Source organism: Chinchilla lanigera, unplaced genomic scaffold (genome assembly GCF_000276665.1).
Source record: "Chinchilla lanigera isolate Chin_1 unplaced genomic scaffold, ChiLan1.0 scaffold00021, whole genome shotgun sequence".
Classification (NCBI taxonomy): Eukaryota; Metazoa; Chordata; class Mammalia; order Rodentia; family Chinchillidae; genus Chinchilla; species Chinchilla lanigera.
This window is the reverse complement of record NW_004955422.1, coordinates 132644-153742: the sequence shown is the minus strand read 5'-3', so window position 1 is coordinate 153742 and position 21099 is coordinate 132644. Positions and strand designations below refer to the sequence as shown.

Genomic DNA, 21099 nt, shown 5'->3' with positions numbered 1-21099 from the left:
TTTAGGAACTGTTGTTATCTAGCAACTAAGTGCCTTATGGAACATGATTGTGTGTTTAATCAGTGAAAATTCCTTTATGACATAGAGATGTCCTTTTTTAGTCACCCCTCTTCATGACGTGTGGGCAGCATTTGGTGAGTGAATAAACAATACCAAGTGGATCTGAAGAATACAAAGAAACTTTGAATCATGCTGTCATGTTTATTTCCTACCCATCAGCACATAAATGACCTATTGCGTTTATTGCCCTAATGTAGCTGAATATGATAATGTTTCAGGCAACTAATGACCGTCAAGTTTTGTATGTAAAAACAGAGTTATTAATGAAAAATGATCAAGTTTTTATTACATAAGGAGCTAAGATATACAAAGAACCAGCCTCGTCTATTGCTTAATAAATACCAGTTATCATAATTTTCTGACCTTTCTCCAATCATGACCTGGCAGGGTACATATGAAAATGTGTTATATGGGGAATCAGTCAAGTTCTGGCTAAAGCTTGTCGATGTTAAATATCGAGGTTCTGGTACCTTCTCTTTTCTGTCAGTTTCCTCTTCTGTAAAATGGAATAACAACAGTGGCTACTTCTTTGGATTGTCATATAGAGATTAACACTCAGTGGTAACACAGATCATTATCTCTTTATTTTTTATTAGTTGGTAATCTTATGAATTCGTATTTAAGGGTAAATCTAATGAAAGTAAGTCTCAATTTTGTAGAACTTCCTTTTCTCCCAGAGATTAAACCTGTTTTAATTTTTAATTTTCATTAGTATGTGTGTGTAGCACATAATGATCACATTCACCATGGGGTACACATACACAACGTATCATAATTCTTCAGGTGTCCCCTTCTACTTTTTTACCTTGTCCATCCCTCCATCTACTAGTTTCCTTCCCAATTGCAAAGTATCTGTAACAGGCAACGGAGGGACAGACCTTGGGGTTTCCTAAATGTGAAAAGAATGACCATGGGTTACGTGACCCTTTTTCTTGCACCCATATTTCCTCCCCGCAATATAGGGTCTATAAGTCAATTGCATGACTGATTTTTTAAATCTAATAAGTATGTTTCACTGAAATTACATAAAATGTTCTTTTGATTTTTGACTCTCTTGAATTAGTGTTGGGGTCCAGGTACATTTATTTGTCTTCTGAAATAGCGTTACGACTACACAGCTTCCTAATGGCGTTTTTCATCTGAGCATTTCTTAAAGTATAGATTAAGGGATTTAACATGGGAGTTATCATGGTGTAGAACACAGTAACTGCCTTATCAATGGGTAAAGTAGCTGCTGGCCTCATGTACACAAAGATGCAGGGGACAAAGTATAAGACGACCACTGTGATATGAGAGGCACAGGTGGAGAGAGCTTTGCTCCTCCCCTCCACACTGTGGCCCTTTAGGGAGCGCAGGATGACCACGTAAGAGACCAACAGCAGGAGGAAGTTCAACAGACAGATGAAGCCACTGTTGGCAGCAACAAATAGTCCCAGCGTGTGGGTATCGGTGCAGGCCAGGCTGAGCAAGGGGTTCAGATCACACATAAAGTGATCTATGACATTCGGGCCACAGAAGGGCAAGCGGAAGATGAAGAGGATCTGTATGGTTCCGTGAAGAAAGCCTCCCACCCACGACACTCCCATTAGCAGGGTGCACAGTCTCCGGTTCATGATGGTCGTGTAGTGCAGGGGCTTGCAGATGGCCACATAGCGGTCATAGGCCATCACAGTCAGCAGGATGACCTCAGCACCTCCGAAGAAATGTTCCCCAAAAACCTGGGTCATGCAACCATTGAACAGGATGGTCTTCTTTTCGTGGAGTGAATCTACAATTAGTTTAGGGGTACTGACAGAGGAGTAGCAAGCATCAATGAAAGAGAGATGGGCCAAGAAAAAGTACATGGGTGACCCCAACAATGGGCTGGCAGTGATGGTGACCACAATGAGCACATTTCCTACCATGGAGATGATGTAGATGGCTAAAAATACAGCAAATACAATTTTCTGCATCCTTGGACTCTCTGTAAGCCCCAGTAGAACAAACTGTGTCACATTGTTCCTATTCTCCATTTAATTCATGGGATGGCCAATTAAATTACCCAAAAAATTAATGCAAAATTGAATGAATTTATTAAATTTCTCTGTTTTGATAAGTAATGAGTGTCTGTATTCTATCAGGTTATAAATTCTTTCTTTTTTCTTTTTGTGAGATAGAGTATCGTTACATAGTTCAGGTTGGTCTTGAATTCAGTATAGCCCAGGTTGGCTTAACTCATGGTGAAATTCCTTTCTCAGTTTCCCAAGTGCTGGCATTAGAGGGGTGCAGCATGCACTGTGAATATGTAGAAGGTTTTTCTTTGAGATGAAGAGTTTGGATTCCTGAAGATCATCCAAAGTGCCTCTGGTGAAGGATCTGTTATGAGTGTGCATGTGATGAACTATTGTGAACACACAGGGCAGTTTCCACCTGTGAGTGCGTAATGATCTATGATCAGTGAAAGTAGACTGTGTACTAGTAGCACCAAGGCCTGTACAGGGTGGATGACGATGAACGTAGAGGTCATGAATGCCAAATTCTTTCTGTCTCTTTAACAATGAGCACCTTGACAGGTAACATGATATGGATGGAAAGAGGAACTTGAAGAAGCAAAAATCTTGGATATTTTCCTAGCAATGGTGTTCATGTGCCTGAGTTTGTATGGAACATTTTCATTAAATATATCATTGTTATAATACACAAGCCTGAGTGAGGAAGCGTGAGGTTTAGTTATTGAGCAGAAGACAGAAACTGCAGTTAGGCTATTTGGCATAGTTCACATCAGTAAGAGGGCATTGTTGGTGGGAATATAAAGGATATAAGGCAACTGCAGAATTTATAATGCTTATCATTATATCTAGTTACAAGAGCTAATAATATATACTTTTGTATTATTCAGTGCCATGTGTATGATACAGTGCCCATCTACCTGCATGCAAGAGCCCACGCAACATTTACAAGAATCTATGTGGTTGGTATTGCTTAATATATTTTACAAATGAGCCAAAACTCAGAGATTGAATGTTATTAGACATAAAAACCATGGCCTTTTTATGTAACACTGTCACATACTTACTGTATTTTCTCAAAGACATTTCCTGATTTAGTTCTTACTGCAACTTTAGGAGATGGTTGCTACTAGGATTTTTATATTGATGTCACACATTAGAAACTAGAAGCTCAGAAGTTCACCAGTCTGTACAATTCAAGCAGGTAACAAAGGGTGAAGCCAAGATTAGTTCTCAGCTTTTCTTATTTTTTTCAATTTCAAATTCTTACCCATCCCCCATATTGTTATAATACACAAGATTGAGCTAGTAATTTTCTTTAAATATGATCAGTACAACTACAATTATTTTAATGCTACTTCAGAGGCAAGTTTGTATGGAGCATTTTCATTAAAGTGCACACATACACATAATAACATCTTTGAACATCCAAATTTTGAGAAAATTTGGTTTTGTAGTCAGTGAAGGACCTTCTGTCTTGGTCACTCTTATCCTTGGTCACTGTTTATCCTTTTTCTAAGACTCAGGCTCCCTACTTTTCTCCAAAATACTGAAATTAGGTACTGTGAAATTGCTGAAAAAGAATTCCCTGAAGATATAAATATATTAGTCTTAGAACCCCAAACTGGATCAGCATCCTTGTTTTTCTACTTGCAATTTGTTTTATCATGGCAAGGTACATCTTTGTTTCCTCACCTCTGATGTGAAAATAGTAATATACATCTTACAAATTGTTATGAAAATCGAGTGAAGAAATATACATGAAAACATTCACATAGGAAGGTAGATGCATATAGATGCATTTATTTTTATGAGCCAGAAGATATACCTAAGACATATAGAGACCTGCCAGTAGAACGTTAAGAGAGAAATAATCATTCAATATGATCAGAAAGAATCATCTTCAATATCACTCCCAAAGAAGCCACAGAAACTCTTATTATCCATGGTAACTGGGAAGCTTTTCCATGTCTACATGGACGAAAATACCTGATAATTTATGCCATTTAATATTCTTATTTGAGTCTTTTGTGCATGTGAAATGTATTTCAATTTGTCTTGAAGATTCATCTTGATTATTAACAAGGGGTCTCACAGCAATTTCACAGTACCTAATTTCAGGGAGGTGGATCCTACAAAATGCTTAATTTTAGGAGCTGCAAATTTTTTAACTGCCGAGTCTTGTGAGTGCTATTTACCAATTATATTTCATAGAACTAGGATGAGGATAAAAGTTTCCAGCTTTGAAAAAAGTTTCCATATTTGAAAAGTGTTGAAAAATAATTATTACCACATAAGGAAAATAAGACTGTTTTGTAAACATCAGTACTACTGGAAAACTTACCTTAGTTGTCTTGGATGATTCTAATGATGTTTTGAAGTCTTCCCATATCATCTCATCTTCACATTGATCTCGTGGACTAAGTAACCTCAAATATGACAGATATATACATTTAGGCAGACTTTATTTTGATAATCTGATATCAAGCCAGCAGTTGTTAAAGACTATAAATCTAAATTTTCACTTCTATTGTAAAGACTCAACATAGTTTCACAGAAAACCTGAGGCTTAAAGTTTTAATATTATTACCTGAAATATTGTAGAGAAATGATATTCTGTGCAAATTTTTGGTCTGCTGCAGGGCAAAAAGAAGAAAGTGTAGGTGAAATAAATTTAGATGAGTCACCCTACTCATGATGAATCTTGGGTCTAGAGATATTAACAAAGTTATTTGCCTTGTACTGTACAGATATTTAAAGAGGTTTCTACCAAATTTCAGGAACCTTGTCTTATAGCTGCTAGTCTCTCTCCCAGGAATGAATCATCTTTTTGATGGGCAGGCTTTGTTGTAGAAACGATATTCTGGAGAGATACCTTTGGAAAAAATATTTCCGAATGGGGAATTGTAGTCCCTGCCCTGAGAACATAGGTACATGAGTTCCCTTTCTCCCTGTCACCCTGAGTTAAGAAACTGAAATATGTAAATATTTCAGCCATGTAAATATTAAGATGGCATAAGTCCAACATGTGAACCTGTGTTCCAGTTCCTTTGTCAACCCATGCCACAGAAGGAGTTTCTGTTTTCTTATCAATATTATGGAATATATTAAAGTCTTATGGAAACCTCCTATTGATTGTTTGAAATCTAGGGCAGTTAGGATATAAAATTAATGGCATCCACTGCAAAATACTTGACTCCAAAATCTATTGTTTTTCCACCACCACCCTTGCTTTATTGAGATATAGTTGACAAATAAAATTTATCTATACTTAAGATATACTACTCAATGTTTGACATGTATATACAGTGTAAAGTCATCATCACATGTCCATCACCTTACGTAGTTAACATTGTTATACTTTGGTAATGAGAAATGTAGATCTGCCTTCCCAAACTTCTTCCTAAAAGAATTATAGATAGCATCTTGCAGTGATACATACATGCCAATGTTTATAGCAGCACAACTCATAATAGCTAAATTTTAGAGGTAGCTTATACACATCAATAGATAAAGAAAATGTGGGATATATACACAGTGCAGTAGTACTCACCCATAACAAAGAATGATTTTGAGTCATTTGTAGGAAAATGGATGGATCTTGAGGTCATAATACTAAGTGAAATGAATGACACATAGACAGTTAAATATTTCTATTTTGATCTTATAGGAGAAACTCAATATATACATAATTTAAGGAGCAAAATAAAAGATGGCAGGAGACTGGGAGGTAGAGTTTGTGGAGATGGAAGGTGGGGGATGGAGTAAAATGATCTGGGTTTGTTATATATAGGCAGCAATTCCCCATGATGAGTGCAATTGTGTATTGAAAACATATACTACTAATGCAAATGATAAAAAATAAAAATTCCTAGCAATAAATCTGACTATGCAACATGAGCATTGACTTTGAAATTCATAGCTTGAATTCAAGACTTAGGGTAAAGATATGATAATAAAGATAGTGTGCTTTTGTTATAAGGATGAAATTACACATCTATGGAACATAATAGAGAATTTTGAAATGCATCAGAACATGTAGGATTGACTTTCACAAAAATTTGTCAGAGTAACCATGGGAATAGGGATAAAAGGTGTTGGTATGAGTTAATATTCATATAGATAACAATGAACTTCAGCTTTTAAATCACACCATACAAAAGTTAATTTGAAATGAATCATAGTCTTAATGATAAAAATGAAAAAAATGTATAAGAGAACTGGAGTTTCCCTTACAGACTTAGTCTTAACAAAGATCTTATAGTGTCAGATAAGATTTTCAATACAAACAAACAAACACAAATGTTTAGAATAAAACATAGGAGAATGTTTTGTGGTTTGAAGCTTATAACTTTTTTCTTGGGAGTAAAAAATATCTTTTGTCAAAAAATATATGTAAACATCTATGTTTAAAAGTTAGTGATGATAAGAACTTCAAAATGGGCATAAAGATAAGCAATAAACTAGCTAATATTTGCAAGAGGATTATTAGTTAGAATCCATAACAAACTCTTGCAAATAAACAAAAGACTAAGGGGAAATGGGCAGAGGAAATTGAGTCAGGATTTCAGAGAAAGGCAGGTGGTGGTTGTCATTGTTTCCATATGAAGTGTCCCCTCAAGTCTCACGTGTTGAAGGGTGGCCCAAGTGTACCAGTGTTCAGAAATGGGGCTTCTGAAAGATGATGGGATCACAACGACACTAATCTCATTAATGGCTTAACGCACTGCTGAGCTCATGGTTGAAGGGGCTGTCAGGAGGTGGCATGCAGATGGAGTGAGAGGTCACTGAGGGAACATCTTTGAAGGGTGTATCCTGTCTCCAGCTGCCACCACCACTTTATCCTGGATGCCATGAGGTGAGCAGCTTGCCTCTGTCAGATCCTTCTGCTCTGAGGTTTCTGCCTTATCACAGACTTAAAAGCAGTGGAGGCACTGCACCATGGACTGAGCCCTCTGAGACCATGAACTAAAAAAATCATTCTTTTAAGTTGTTTCTCTCAGATATTTTGTCACAGTGAAAAAACCTTCTAGCACAGTGGTGAATAAACGCATGTAGTGATAATCACTGACTAGTAATTAGACAAATGTAAATTAAACCTGCAGTGACACATTATATATATATATATATACATATATATATATAAAGTTTACGCTATATATTACTATGTATCAATTTCTATTAGTACCTGTTTGCAGTTCATGTTTACATCCTTGTGTGGCATTGGTCCAGGTACATAACACATCTTCATTCTTTTTCACCTCCTTTCCCTCTCCTGTCTTCTGTCTCCCTCCATCCCTTGATTCCCTTCCTATTTGAGAAAGATCTATTTTCTTACTTCCAATTGTCTTTTATTTTGCTCTTTATTTATAATTTGGGTTCCTCATATAAGAGAAACCATATGATATTTAAGCTTGTGTGTCTGATTTATTCCACTTAAACGTATGGTCTCAAGGTGCATCCATTTTCCTACAAGTGACCCAAGTTTATCTTTCTTTATGGTAGAGTAGTGCTCCACTGTGTGTAAATACCGCATTTTCTTTATTCATTCATCTGTTGATGGAAATTTAGACTACTTCCAAATTTTAGGTATCATGAATTGTACTACTACAATCATGGATATGCATGGATCACTGTAATATGATGTATTTAACTCTTTCAGGAAGACACCTAGTAGGGGAATAGCTGAGTAGATTTCTGGTTTTAGTTTTTTGAGAAATCTCATACTGATTTCCACAGTGGTTCTACCAGTTCGCATTCTCACCAACAGCGTAGAAAGGCTCCTTTTCCCCAACAGCATCCATTTAATTTAAAAAAAAGTAGAAATTCTGAGACTACCATGTGGTGTACAATGAATCCATTCTGTGACTCATGTGTTCACCTCTTAAACCAGAGTCTCATAGAAGCTTTTCATTACTGCTGAAGTGTGGAAACTTTCCAAACATCTATGAACAGACATCAACTGTGAAGTAGCAGTGGCATTACTGTCTGAACTTAGAGAAGGGACTCCAGGATAGAGCCATAGGTACCTAGAGGGCAAGTGGGTCCAGGGAGAGAGAATGGTTATGTAAGTTGGTGTATGGTAGGAAATAGTACATGAAGAATATCTGAGAAGGTAAATGTCTTCAGTTGCTTCAAAATGGATTCTTAAATCTAAGGTGGAAATTTCATCTAAGTTTTGAGAATGTGGGTTTCTTCAAGTTGATGAAAAATTGATGTTCTTTAGTCATTTCTTACTAAGAATTTAATTAATCATTGAAACAATCCTATGCAGATTAATTCCATTTTTAAGATGAGAAAAATGTGGCTGAATATGGTGAAGTACTTTATTTCAAGGTTAAAAACCTATTGATTCAGTGTGTGTTAGACTTAGTGTGCATGCTTACTCACTTTCCTAATGAAAGGTCTTGGTTCATGGGTAGGTGAATCTGTTACAGGTGGGGGTCTTCACTTGCTCCATACATTTGAACTCTTCTGCTGGGTAATTTCCAGCTAATTGAGACTTACAGGGAAAATCATAATACCCTTGGAGATACTTTGGGAAAAGTGCATTTAGTTTTAAACGTGTACACTACAAATGCACCTGAGGGGCTCTCCCACAGGTAGCTTGTGCACTCTTACCAGATGACATGGTCCAGGTGAGTTCAAAGCCTGGCCACTCCAAGGCATGACCACTTCTCTCCTGTCGGCCTTGGGTAATAACTTTTGGCTTCAATTTCAACATCACCTCCTTAAGAAAATCCTCCCATACAGTCCCTTGAATCCTCACTGCACACACACAGCACAGGGTCTTCTTTTTTTTAAAATAGAGCTCACCACTGTCTTGTTTTAATAGTTGAATTTTTGTATTATGAGGAATATAGTCTGTGCTTTGGTGGCAGGTCTACTTTTGGAATTTAAATATTTGTTCTGCCTTCTACTCAATTTCACCATTGGGTAAACTAATTAAACTTACGATGTCTCAGTTTGTGACATGGGATAAATAATTACTATCACCCAGGACAGTGCATGTAATGTGTTCACCATGGAACTTGGCTTGTGGTACTGAGTAGTTGTTACTACTGAACAACTCAATGCCTGCTGCATTTTATGTATTCAAAGAAACCTTATTAAAGAAAGAGATAAATCATTCAACTTCTGACTGTAGTCGAATACTTATCTCAGTCTTGTGGATGAGTTCTAACTCTTACTTACTCCTTTTTAGGTCCTTTCTTTTCTTCATTTTTTATTTTTTATCCTTACCTGTTTGCAGGACATAATGATCACTCTCATTCCTCACAGGGAGTTGGTCCACACACATGACATATTTGGTTCCTTTTTCATCCACTGTCCCTCCTTTCTCCCCTCCCTCCATCTCTTTCTTGGTCTCCTTCCCTTTGCAAAAGTCTACCTCCCTACTTCCTCTTACCCATTTTTTATTTTTCTCTTTGTTTATATTGTGGGTTCCTTGTATAAAGTTCTAACTCTCATAGGGAGGGTTATTCACCAGCAGAGACAATGGGAGGGCAGGAGAAGTATTTGATTGACATTTTGGCAAAGGTTACTGAGATTAACTGCTCCTTCTTGGAGTACAGACAGCAGAGGGCAGTGCCATGTTTGCATAAAACCCAGGCATTTACCTGTGAGAACCAAAGGAACTGAGAAGGCGGGGCTGTAAGCGATTCTGTGCAGAGTGAATCTCAAAGGCATTTCCTGTCCCAGACATGCTCTGGAGCTAGACCTGGGGTTCTAGGTTAGTTTTAGGAGAAGGGAGCCTGAGTTCCAGGGGCCAAATCATGTGGCTACATACTGGGCACTGATGAGAAAAACCCAGAAAAAAACCCAACCAAAGACACAAAGAGTAAACCATGCAAGAATTGGTTTCAGAAAATATCTCATCCAGGGAAGATTTATCAAGTGCTATTTGGTAGCTAAATTTGCTTTACAAATGGCCACTCAGTTTGAGAGCCTGTATCTGCACTATTAATCCAATTCCTATGGAAAAAGTCATGAAAACTGAGTCTCCTAGGAAAGGAAATGGGTTCTTGCTGCTGAAGTCATTCCCTTTCTGGAAATCCAAATTCCATTTAAAGAGGAAGCTAATGCATCCCCTCTGGGGCAGTTTATTGTCTGAGTAAGTGCAGGCCAGAGTGAGAGTTCCTGAACAAGCAGGACAGGGTAAGCATGGGTAAGCACGGGTAAGAGAAGCAAAATTTTCTTCCTCTTCTGTTACTTCAGGGTTTTGTTTTCTGAAAACATTCATCTTTCTCTCCTTTTCTGTCTTTCTCTGTCTCTCCATCTCTCTGTTTCTGCTGTCTCTGTCTCTCTCTCTTTTCTTTGTTACACTAAACTGATATGACTATTTCTTCAGTTGCACATAGCTTGTACTACAGCAAATTCTGAAAGTCTATTTTGAGTATTGTTGCATCTGCAAGGAACCATCTGATGTTGTAACTCTCAGTGTTGAGTTGTGCAGAAACGAACACTGTCTCTTTAGTAGTTTGCATGGCAGGACAATCCATGGCACTCATTTGCCAGTATTTTTCTCTGAACCTCATACTAAGCACCACAGTCAGGAAGTGCTTTTTGTAAAAACTTGGCAACATTTAGTTGAAGTATTATAACATACTCTTAAGAGCTTCCTCACATTATACTATGCTCATTTTTCTCCCCCTTTTCTTATTTATTCTTTCTTTTCTTTGTTTCACGGCTTGCTTCTCCTTTTTCCTCTCCTGTTCTATCTTCCTTCCTCCTTTCTCTCCACCCCATCTTCCTCTTGGCTGTTTTCTCCCTCTCTCTCAGTGTCCACTTTCTGTGCTTTCTTTAAATGTTGTTTGGTTAATAACTTCTAGTCCTGCCCAGAGAGATGGGCTCCACTAACTATTTATTTGAGTAGTGAAATGAGTTTCAGAGTCAAATTTGGAAGGCAAATATTTTTCTATGTTTATACTTTAAGCAAATGACCTAATGAAATGAAAGGACAATTACTCCCGCAAAACCAGAAAGTAAAATAAGCAATCATAAATCTTGTGTTAAGAATGCATTTTCCCTCCCCGCTTCCCTTTCTTTTCATTTCATTTCATTTCTTTTCTTCTTTCTCTCTCCCTTTTTAATCAGATGATCTTTATTTCTGACATTTGTGCTTATCTCTTCTTTTCTTACTTGATCAGCCTGAGTGTTCAGTTTTTTGTGCTTTCAAGGTATTTAGAGAAAATTATTAAAGTTTTCTCTATTGACACTTGCATCTTGTAACAGTTGTGGAAAGTTGGAAATGACTTTTATCTTCACAACAATCCCACAGGTACGTTTATCCTTCTATTAACAACTAAACAAAGCACAGAGACATACAATGAATTAACTTATGTAGTTAGCAACGGTTAGACTCAGGACTCCAAAGTGTCCTTCAATTTTAAACCGATTTCTGTTTCTTTGCAATTTAGTGCATTCTAAACTTTGTTTTCCCCTTTATTCTCTCCCATCTTCTCTTTTTTTCTTCTCCCACTCTCAGTAAGTACTTTATGTGTATCTACATTTTGGTTAGCACTAGGGCTACAAAAATAAATAGGGCTATAATTGCAACAAGGCACAGCTTTTGCCTTCAAAGGTCCATAGAGTTGAACACAGATATGAGTCTGAGACCTCACAGCGAGTGCTATCATGGACGTTTATCACAACACAGAAACTGGATGGCACACTACCAATTAGAGTGCTGAGGAAGCTGAGGAACTACCAGACAGGTAGAGGAGGAAGAAGAATGGCTCATGAAGGAATCTCTGTATGTCCCTGAGTGTTTCTGTGTGACTTCCAATTAGTAGAACAATTTGGATTTTTCTCTGGTATGCCCACCCACTCTCAAGTAAAATACATGCATCTTTGTATGTGTGTGTGTGTGTGCATGTTTGTGTGTGTATGCATATTTGGGCAGATCATAGATTGGCTCAAAAACCTTGGTAATGGTATTTTCTTTTTCTGAATTACACAATTACACATTTTCTTCTTTTTTGCTTTAGGAAATTGAAAACAAACCAAGATGTTATAAAGGACAAAATAAGAACTCTGAAATTGACAACTGTAGAATATAAAAAAAGTTAAGTCAGGAGTCATGGTGTACACCTATAATCCCAGCACTTGGAAGTCTGAGGCAGAAGGATCACAAGTTTGAGGTCAAGCTGGGTTACCCAGTCAGCTGGAGGCCAGTGAGACTCTGTCTCAAAAAATCTTTTTTTAACATGATTTTCTGCTTGTTTTGTCTTGTTATTAAAATAGCAGAAACATAGCTTCCAAAGATATATTTATTCATTAAATAGAACTCCTGTTGAGAATGGATGTGGTATTTTCTTAGGATAATCATTTCTCCCATAAACTAAATTGACAGTGAGATGAATAACGTGACTGAATTCATCCTGTTGGGTTTGACCCAAAATATGGAGCTTCAGAAAATTTCATTTGCTGTGTTTTTGATTGTGTACCTAGTCACGTTGGTGGGTAACTGGCTCATCGTGATTACCATTGGCACCAGCAGAGCCCTAGGGTCCCCCATGTACTTCTTCCTGTCCTATTTGTCCCTCATAGATATTTGCTGCTCTTCATCCATGACTCCTAAGATGCTGGCTGGCTCTCTGTCTCTGAGAAAATCCATCTCTTTCAGCGGGTGCATGACTCAGGTCTTTGCTGAGCATTTTTTTGGTGCTGCTGAGATAATCCTTCTCACAGTGATGGCCTATGACCGCTATGTGGCCATTTGTAGACCCCTGCACTATGCCATCATCATGAACCGACAGGTGTGCAGCCTCCTTGTGGGAGTGGCTTGGGCTGGAGGCTTTGTCCATGCAACCATTCAAATCCTCTTCACAGTCTGGCTGCCCTTCTGTGGCCCCAATGTCATAGACCACTTTATGTGCGACTTGAACCCTTTGTTGAAACTTGTCTGCATGGACACCCACATTCTTGGTCTCTTTGTTGCTGCCAACAGTGGCTTCATCTGCCTGTTGAACTTCCTCCTCTTGGTGATGTCCTATGTGGTCATCCTGTACACTCTGAAGTCTCACAGCATGGAGGGGAGGTGCAAAGCCCTCTCCACCTGTGTTTCTCACATCACCGTGGTCATCTTATTCTTTGTGCCCTGTATATTTGTGTACCTGCGCCCGGTGGTCACTTTCTCCATTGATAAAGCTGTGGCTGTGTTTTATACCATGATAACTCCTATGTTAAACCCTCTCATCTACACTCTCAGAAATGCAGAGGTGAAAAATGCTATGAAGAAACTCTGGGTGGAAATTTGACTTCAATGGGGAAACAATCACAAAAAAATTACTACCTGTGAATATTGAAGAGAAAAGCATATAATACCTACAATTCCAGGCCAAGTAAAAAGTATATTTCAAAGTATATTGTTGAAGGTATACAGGCCTTTAAAGAAAGGATTCAGCACTCAGTTGTTTAACATTATAAAAAAAATCATTCAGATTCATTCATTGAGTATATGGTTATCAAATTTTGGTGTATTGCTAGAATCAACGTGCATTCTCAAGACGTAGCTCTAGAAAATTAATGTGGCAGCTCATATATGTTCTCTGGACATATATGCATTTAAGTAAATTACCCAAAGTGTTTCTTAGGAAGTGATTTCTTTTTTTTTTTTTTAAGAGAACAGTAAAAAAAAGGAAATGATTTCTGCTTAAATTTGGAGCAATAGTTGTATATATTACACTTGTGTCCTCAGTCTATTAATAAATCACCCTACTGGTACATTTCCTGGGAAGAGCTGTCACAGCAGAAATCACGAGAATTATGAAAGCTCAGTTTTTCATAAATCATGCAATGTACAAACACTATGCTTGTAATGATGCAATAAAAGTAAAACATTCTGAGAAGACAGAAATGCACCTTATGTCCCTGTTCCTTCTGTGAGGGGTAATACTCCAAGCCAATTGCTGCTAAAGGAATATTTGGGGCCAGAGTGACTTTCAGTCTGCGTGGTCTTTTCCATTCTGTCTGTTGTTTGACATTCCTTGGCCTTCTGCATCCATCCCTGGGGCTGATACATGTATGGGTATGGTTTTTTCTTGACCAAATTGCTTAAGGCTTCAAAGGTCACTTTACTATGAATCTAGGTCAATATAGCAGGCATCCAGCATATGAACAGACATGAAATACAGTGAGCCATTAGTTCAGAGAAGTTAGCACAGAGATACACTCAAACTCTGGATTCAGATTTTTTTGGTTTATCGTGCCTTGGGGTGAAAGGTATTAACCTCTCTATTCTCTGACTTTTTTTGTCTGCCATAATGGGAGTAATTGTATCTCTTTCATAAATTTGGGGGTCATTTAAATGAGTTAAATGCATACTAAAAGTGTCAGGCACATAGTAAACACTATGAATGTGTTTTAAAGACAAATCCTCATTTGGTGCTGCCTAAACTTTTGTCCTATATTTCTTCCAGAACTAGCAAGATGCTCATTATTTCTGTATAAAGACTTCTGTGCATCTTTCCATGGTTGCTATATTGTTAGGGGAAAACATCTTTTTTAATGGCCAGTACTATGTTACATAACTCTTTCCTTGAAATTTAGCAAAGGACATTATTGACTGTTAGAATCATTCTTTGGCCCCTGAAAATCCCATTAGAGGTTCAGATGATGTGGAAAGATTCAGGAAATGAAGTCAACAGATCTAGCATTCTATTGTATTTCACTAGTTTAGGTAACATTGTATGAATTTCACAATATCTCAGGACCTAAGTTCCTATGTACAATGAAAATGTAGTGTACATTTCATAAGGCTATTTAAATGAGGTGGATAAGACATTGTATACACAATATACAGGATTATGTTTGTCACCCAGTGGCTGTATAATAAAAGTTGCAGTCTTTATATCTGTCTCTCTTCATCAGTGTCTCATTTCCGTTGGATGCTTTAAAAGAACCATGATTTATGTTTACAATTCAACTACATGTAGATACTATCTTAGGAGGTGATGAAGAAATTTCTGAAATCTGAAATCCTCCCAAATTAATGTAGGATGGATATGCTTAATTCTGAACAATTAACCATCAAATCTGAATGTCTCCCAGATGAAATCAGGTTAAGGACAACCTCAATATGTAACAGAGCTCAAATGTTTCAGATTCCACATCTGAGTGAGATCATGTGATACTTGCCTTTCTGTGATCTCCAGGTCCACTGATATTATTGGAAGGGACAGGATTTCATTCTTCTTTGTGCCTGAGTAGTACTCCATTGTGTGCATATACAATAGTTTTTTTAATCCATTCTTCCACGGATGGGCACCTAGGCTGTTTCCATATCTTACCTTTTGTGAATTTCTGTTCCAGTGAGCATGAGTGTCTTCAGAATACGCTAACTTTAGTTCCTTTGGGTATGTGACCGTTAGTCCTGTTATGTCAACTTCTTCGCATTAAGAAATGCCTAGCCAGTTAGTAGAGCATGCTCTTGCATGTGTTTGAGTAAGTTCTAAACATGTGTGTTTGGGTCTATCTACTGCACCTGGCCCATTTCTCTCTCGTGCTGTTCTCCCCTGCTGTGCTCCCTGGCACTATGAATTCAGCCATTTGGTTCCCCCAAACCCTTCTGGCATGATGTTTCTTTCTTGGAGCCAGGAATCACAGACAGAATTCCTCCAAACCATGAGCTAAATTGGTTGAACAGATAATTCTTAAGAACTTAAAATGAGTATATAAAAAAATGCTCAACATTTTTACTCATAGGAAAATGACGATCAGGACAAATCTGAGATTCCATCTTCCGGCAGTCAGAATGGCTACCATCAAGAATACCAAAAACAGTAAATGCTGGTGAGGGTGCAGAAAAATGGAACCCTTCAACACTGTTGGTGGGAATGTGAAGTGGTACAGCTAGTATGGGTATCAATAGAGAGTTTCCTCTCAAAATTAAAAAAAATAGAACTACCGTGTGACTCTGAGCAATTTCCTTGATAGTATTAGCACCATGTAATTACCTGCATTCAACTTTTGTCTTTTTCTCCCAACTAGAAAATTCTGTGAAAGTAGAGGTATTGGCTAATTTTTCACAACTGCCTTTGCAGAACCTAGAATAGACTTGGCACAGTGTAAATGCTGAATAAATAAGCCCTGAGTAGATGGCCACCATCTCCCCTTACCACTCTGAACTCTGGATGCATGTTTAAGAGGGGCTCTTGCTAACTGGAGTGCTCCTGAAACTGATGAGTCTCCATTCTTAGTAATAAACTGAAGTGGAAACTTTCAGCTCAGTTTAGTATAACAACCAGGGTCCTTAGCTGATGGTACCAAATCTTCTGTAGCTAGTGTAAGCAGAGGGGTAGACTAGGTGCAGTTATGTGGCCTACAGAAACTGTGGAAGAGTTAAATGGCAGCACTTCCGGGAGTAACTTGCAGAAACCTATTGTTAGGCAGTGATGCTCAAGGAGGTGCTGCTAGGGCTGAGAGTCTGACCAGATATAAAACTGAAACGGTCTCCTGCTTCTCTGACCTCAGAAACACTCAGACTCTGCAGACACAGGAAAATCCAAGCTCAGACAACAGATTTACAACTCAGAGACCTGCAAAATGTTCCTGGTCGGCAGAACCCGAGTCCCATACGTGTGCCAAGTGGCTTTTATGTTAGCAAATGGATCAATATGCTGGAACGGAGCGGCGTGCTCAAGGTGCACTTGAGAGGTTTGGGCCACCGCACGCTCCTGACCTTCACCGCAGCTGGAGATGCTCTCTCCAAATAGGTTTTGTTTATGCCACCAAGAATTACTTCTACATAAATTGTGGATTTCATGTTTCTGATCAACACATACAAAGAAAAGCAAATATAAAGGATCACAAGGAAGCTGGAGAGCAGGGAAAGTATTGATGCCACAGTCGGTTATTTAAATATTTATTTAAATTTCACAAAGTACCTGCTGTCTGATAATTATTATTAGTTCTGAAGTAGAAACGTACATGATTAGAGGTGATCTTACTTTTTGGAACCAACATAGCATAGCGTATAATTTGACTCTTAAGTAGCTATTCTAACTTAAGATGTTCATTAGTAGAAGATTTCCTAAGTTAAAAAAAATTCTTCTTTTACTTTGTTGACTCTCTTTTTAAATAGTATTTCTGTCTCTATTTTATAAAGCTCAGGCAAAGGCATCTTTTAATATACACAGTGAAGTGATTTCTACAGGTAAGCAGTTTCACATATCCATTATCTACAGTTATCTTGTTTTTCTTGGCTTTTCTAAGAGGGCTGGAAATCTACTCTCTTAGAAAATTTCCAGTATACCACACAGTATTTATAACTGTGGTTTTTCTGCTACACTTTAGATGCCTCTGCATATTTTCTTGCATAATGGTAAATTTGTACCCCTTGGCCCATCTCTCTGCAGCTCCTCCTCCCCTGCCTCTGGTGACCACTGCTACATTGATTCTCTGTGCTTCTTTGTCGGACTCTACACATGAGAGGTGCGGTACGTTTTCTTTTAGTACCTGAGTGACTTCATTCAAGACGACGACCTTCAGATTTACCCATGTGCTTGCAAACGGCAGCACTCTTCCCTGTCTTGCCATCCCCGAGGTGGGATCTTCCCGTATGTGCAGTGCTCCCCACAGAACAGCTCCTCATCATTTGATTTCTGCTTGAGCATCACTTTTCAAAAGGACCTGTATAATTTCCTTCTGCACAGAGTACCTTAGCCTTGCTTTATGTCCAAGGCCTTGTCTTATTAAGTTATCACAGAATGGAGCTTCTTTGTTGTTCTCCCTTTAATTTTGTGATCCTATAAAACCAGTGCAGGTAGGACTATATTTTGATGTTTTTGTTTTATTAACTAGAGCATCTCCACATAAAAGCATAGAACTTGAAACAAAATATGTGTTTGTATGAGTCACTTTTCTGTCAATGGTACAAAATACAATTTTCTGTCTTAGTCCTTCTGCCACTGGGACAAAATACCTGACACACATAATTTAAAGGAGGAGATATTTATTTTGGCTCGCAGCTTCGGTCCATAGTTGTCCAGCACCATGAAACAGACATCATTGCAAAAAGGTGTAGCAGAGGAAAACTGCTCCATGCTAGAAGCAGAGAGACTGAGATAAAAGAGCTGGAAAGCTAGAGTCCCTAATTCCTGCCCCTATGCCTGACCCAAACACACCATCAGTGTGCTTTCCTAACCTCCTAGGTGTCTCTCAAGGCAATCAAATTGAAAATCAAGATTAACCACAATGCTATTGAATGAAAAAATTAACAAATAGATAAATAACTCTGTACTACATCTAAATAAATCTTTTAAACATATATTGAACCTCACAGTAAGAGGCAGAAAATTGATTATTAGGTAACAGGAAAAATAATTTATTTGGGAAAGATGGGGAAATCTGATGAATTATCCTTATTGAAGTCAAATAACTGGGCAATTTTATTTCTGATTGTCAAATGTCTCATAATGTTTCTGAAATGATTTTTTCTCTTGTTACATTTTCCTGATCCTAGTTGTATGATAGATCTAATCGGTATCATTACACATTGTTGTTCTTTTAAAATTTGTGGAAAACCTTAGTGAATTTAATTAAGCAGAATCAATCTTGGATAGGTTCCAGTTGCAGGATGCTATGATTAATGTCATTACAATGTATAAATTCTTCAGTGATCTTTGTCCCTATAAATTGGAAGATGATGTCCTCTTAGAAACTAATATTTGAGAAGATGCTTATGAAGCCAGAAGAATAATCTAAAAGGGCACAAGAATGCCTCCTCCAAAGCTCAAGGAAAAATTTTTTTGGCTGTATCAAAATAAGAAAGGAGATAGGCTGTATGTTATCTCTATATGCTATTTGTATACAAATGTCTGTATGCTAGCTCTTTATTGAGGCTACTAGGAAAGAACTTAGAAAACTTTCCTTGTTAGAAAGGTTAGTTGCTAACTTATTCTGTAGAAATAGGAATTGTTTGCATCTTTGATAAATTATCCTAATGTGGACATTTTATTTCTTTGGTTTGCATCATGGAACTCCTTTGAAACAGACACACAGTCAAAGTCATTATTTTCAGTAATATTGAGAAGACTGGAGGAAATGAATAGACATCACTGGATGATTTCAAATATATCCTCAAGGAGTGATACAGCCTTTACCCGTGTGTGTGCAAACGAGATAGGAGCGGGATTTCCAGCTGTGTGTGAGTGAGGTAAAATAGTCTTCTGTCAAAACTGTAAGTAGGCTTTCATGCTTGGCAGCAAATACTGGGCTTTGCTTTGTGTGAGTTTTTTATTACATGGGAAACTATATCAATATAATTTATAAGAATTAAAATATTGAGAAAATTGGTGGGGAGAAAGTTGATGGTCAGGTTGTATATGATAACTTTCATGAATGCATTTTTAAAAAATATAAATATTACCTCTATAACCTTGCTGTGTTTGTGAAGAGTTTTATCTCCAGTGGAAAAGGAGAAGACTCCTGGTCTAGGGCAAATTCCTCAGTCAGCACTGAGATTTCTGTGCTCTGATGCCAGACCCCTAGTGCAGACCCTGAGCCTGTGAGAGTTATAATCACTTGCTGTTTCAATAATTAAATAAATGGATGAGCACAGCATGCATCTCTGTGTAGTGTTTGGCAGCGATGTAGAGATTGAGATATCTGCTTATGGTCTATGTTACAAGCATCTATAAAAGAAAAATGGAACTAAGGAGATTGAAATGCATTTTGGATATTGGAAGAGTGGCAAAAGTCTTCAGTACATGCACATGAAGAATTGCAAGAGATGGATTTTGGGCAGAATTACCTGGATTCCAGTTTTGTAGAGTCTTGTAGGCCAAGCAGAAAGGATGAATTTTGTTGAACATGGGATAAGAACCTCCTGAATCTCCCTTCCTGTAGGAAGCAAGGGAGTAAAATGATTGAATAAGATTCAAAAGGGACATTTTTGTTGCTTCAGAAAAATATTTGGAAGCCAAAATGTGAATGCATAGATCTGGCAGGAGACCTGCAGCAGGCCAGGGATGTAACGGAGTAGTGAGAATGATCAAATTTGTAGTATATTATTAACAGTGAGGCAACAGGGCTGATTAAGTACTTTGAAGCTAACAGTTTGTAATACAACAACCATTGTTAATTCCTATCATCTTCTTTTGGAATTGTGTACCATCTTGTTTTGTGTTGTTTTGTTTTTGTCTTTGTTTTTTGTTGTTTTGTTTTTATTCTTTTCTCTTTAAAAAAGTGGAATATCTAAATAAAGAAACCAACAAAGAGGTGTCAATGACTTGGAAGGATTCTGAGACTGGGATAACTGTTCACAAATTGGGTCACATGAAATAGCTATGGATTTACTGCGTTTCTCCTCTTCTGCTCAAATTTATGTTAAGGCCCTAATTTGCACTACTTTAGCATGGGAGCTTATTTGAAGTGAGGGTCTCTGCAGAGGTAATCAAGTTAAAGGTTATGAGGGTGGACCCATTCCAATATGACAGGTATGACTAATGTCCAGGTTGGAAGGGGACATTTGGACATGCGTGCCTGCCACTAGCTGTTCATCAACAAACCAAGTAGATAGTCCTGGCTAACTCCTACCCTCATAGTCTTCTGAAGGAATCTGCACTGTTCCTACCTTGAGTTTGTATTTCTGAGACATTAGATTTCTATTGTTTAAACCACCCAGTTTGTGCAGCAGGTCTAAGAAAAGAATGTAGCTTTTGTTCCTGGAAAGGGGATGTTGCTGCAGTAAGTATCTAAAATTGTAGACGAAGTTCTGAGATTGAATAATGTGTCAGTGCAGGAAAGGTTTAGGGATGCCTGGTCAAAAGAGCTTAAACTGCTTTGAAGAAAGACACTTTTGATAGAAATATGGATGTTGACAGGTAATTTAGCTTAGGACTCAGAAAAGCAAGATGAAAGTGGTAGCAAAGGCAACTATTGCCTTTGAGAATACTCATGAACAGAATGTTGCTAAAATATGAATGTTAATGGTTCTGTGGCTGTGGTCCCAAAATAAGAGTGTGGAACACGTTACTGGACAATGGAAGAAAGACAATAACCATTTTAGAGAAGAAGCATTAGCAAGTAATATAATGGGTTTTGTTCT

At 37.8% G+C, this 21099-nt stretch overlaps 2 protein-coding genes across 2 annotated transcripts; one reads left to right on the top strand and one right to left on the bottom strand.

Moving 5' to 3' along the window:
• Positions 1 to 1142: 1142 nt before the first annotated feature.
• LOC102013178 (olfactory receptor 4C46-like) lies at positions 1143 to 2072 on the bottom strand. Its single transcript, XM_005383938.1, has one exon. It carries the CDS (start codon positions 2070 to 2072, stop codon positions 1143 to 1145), a length of 930 nt encoding a protein of 309 aa, XP_005383995.1.
• A 7952-nt stretch (positions 2073 to 10024) lies between these two features.
• LOC102012865 (olfactory receptor 4C12-like) lies at positions 10025 to 13309 on the top strand. The gene is made up of 2 exons (XM_005383937.2): positions 10025 to 10033; positions 12407 to 13309. Exons 1-2 carry the CDS (start codon positions 10025 to 10027, stop codon positions 13307 to 13309), a joined length of 912 nt encoding a protein of 303 aa, XP_005383994.2.
• The last annotated feature ends 7790 nt before the right edge of the window (positions 13310 to 21099 follow it).

Bases quoted from the DNA above. Each gene is read 5' to 3' on its own strand.
- LOC102013178 (XM_005383938.1), bottom strand. From the start codon at position 2,072: ATGGAGAATAGGAACAATGTGACACAGTTTGTTCTACTGGGGCTTACA.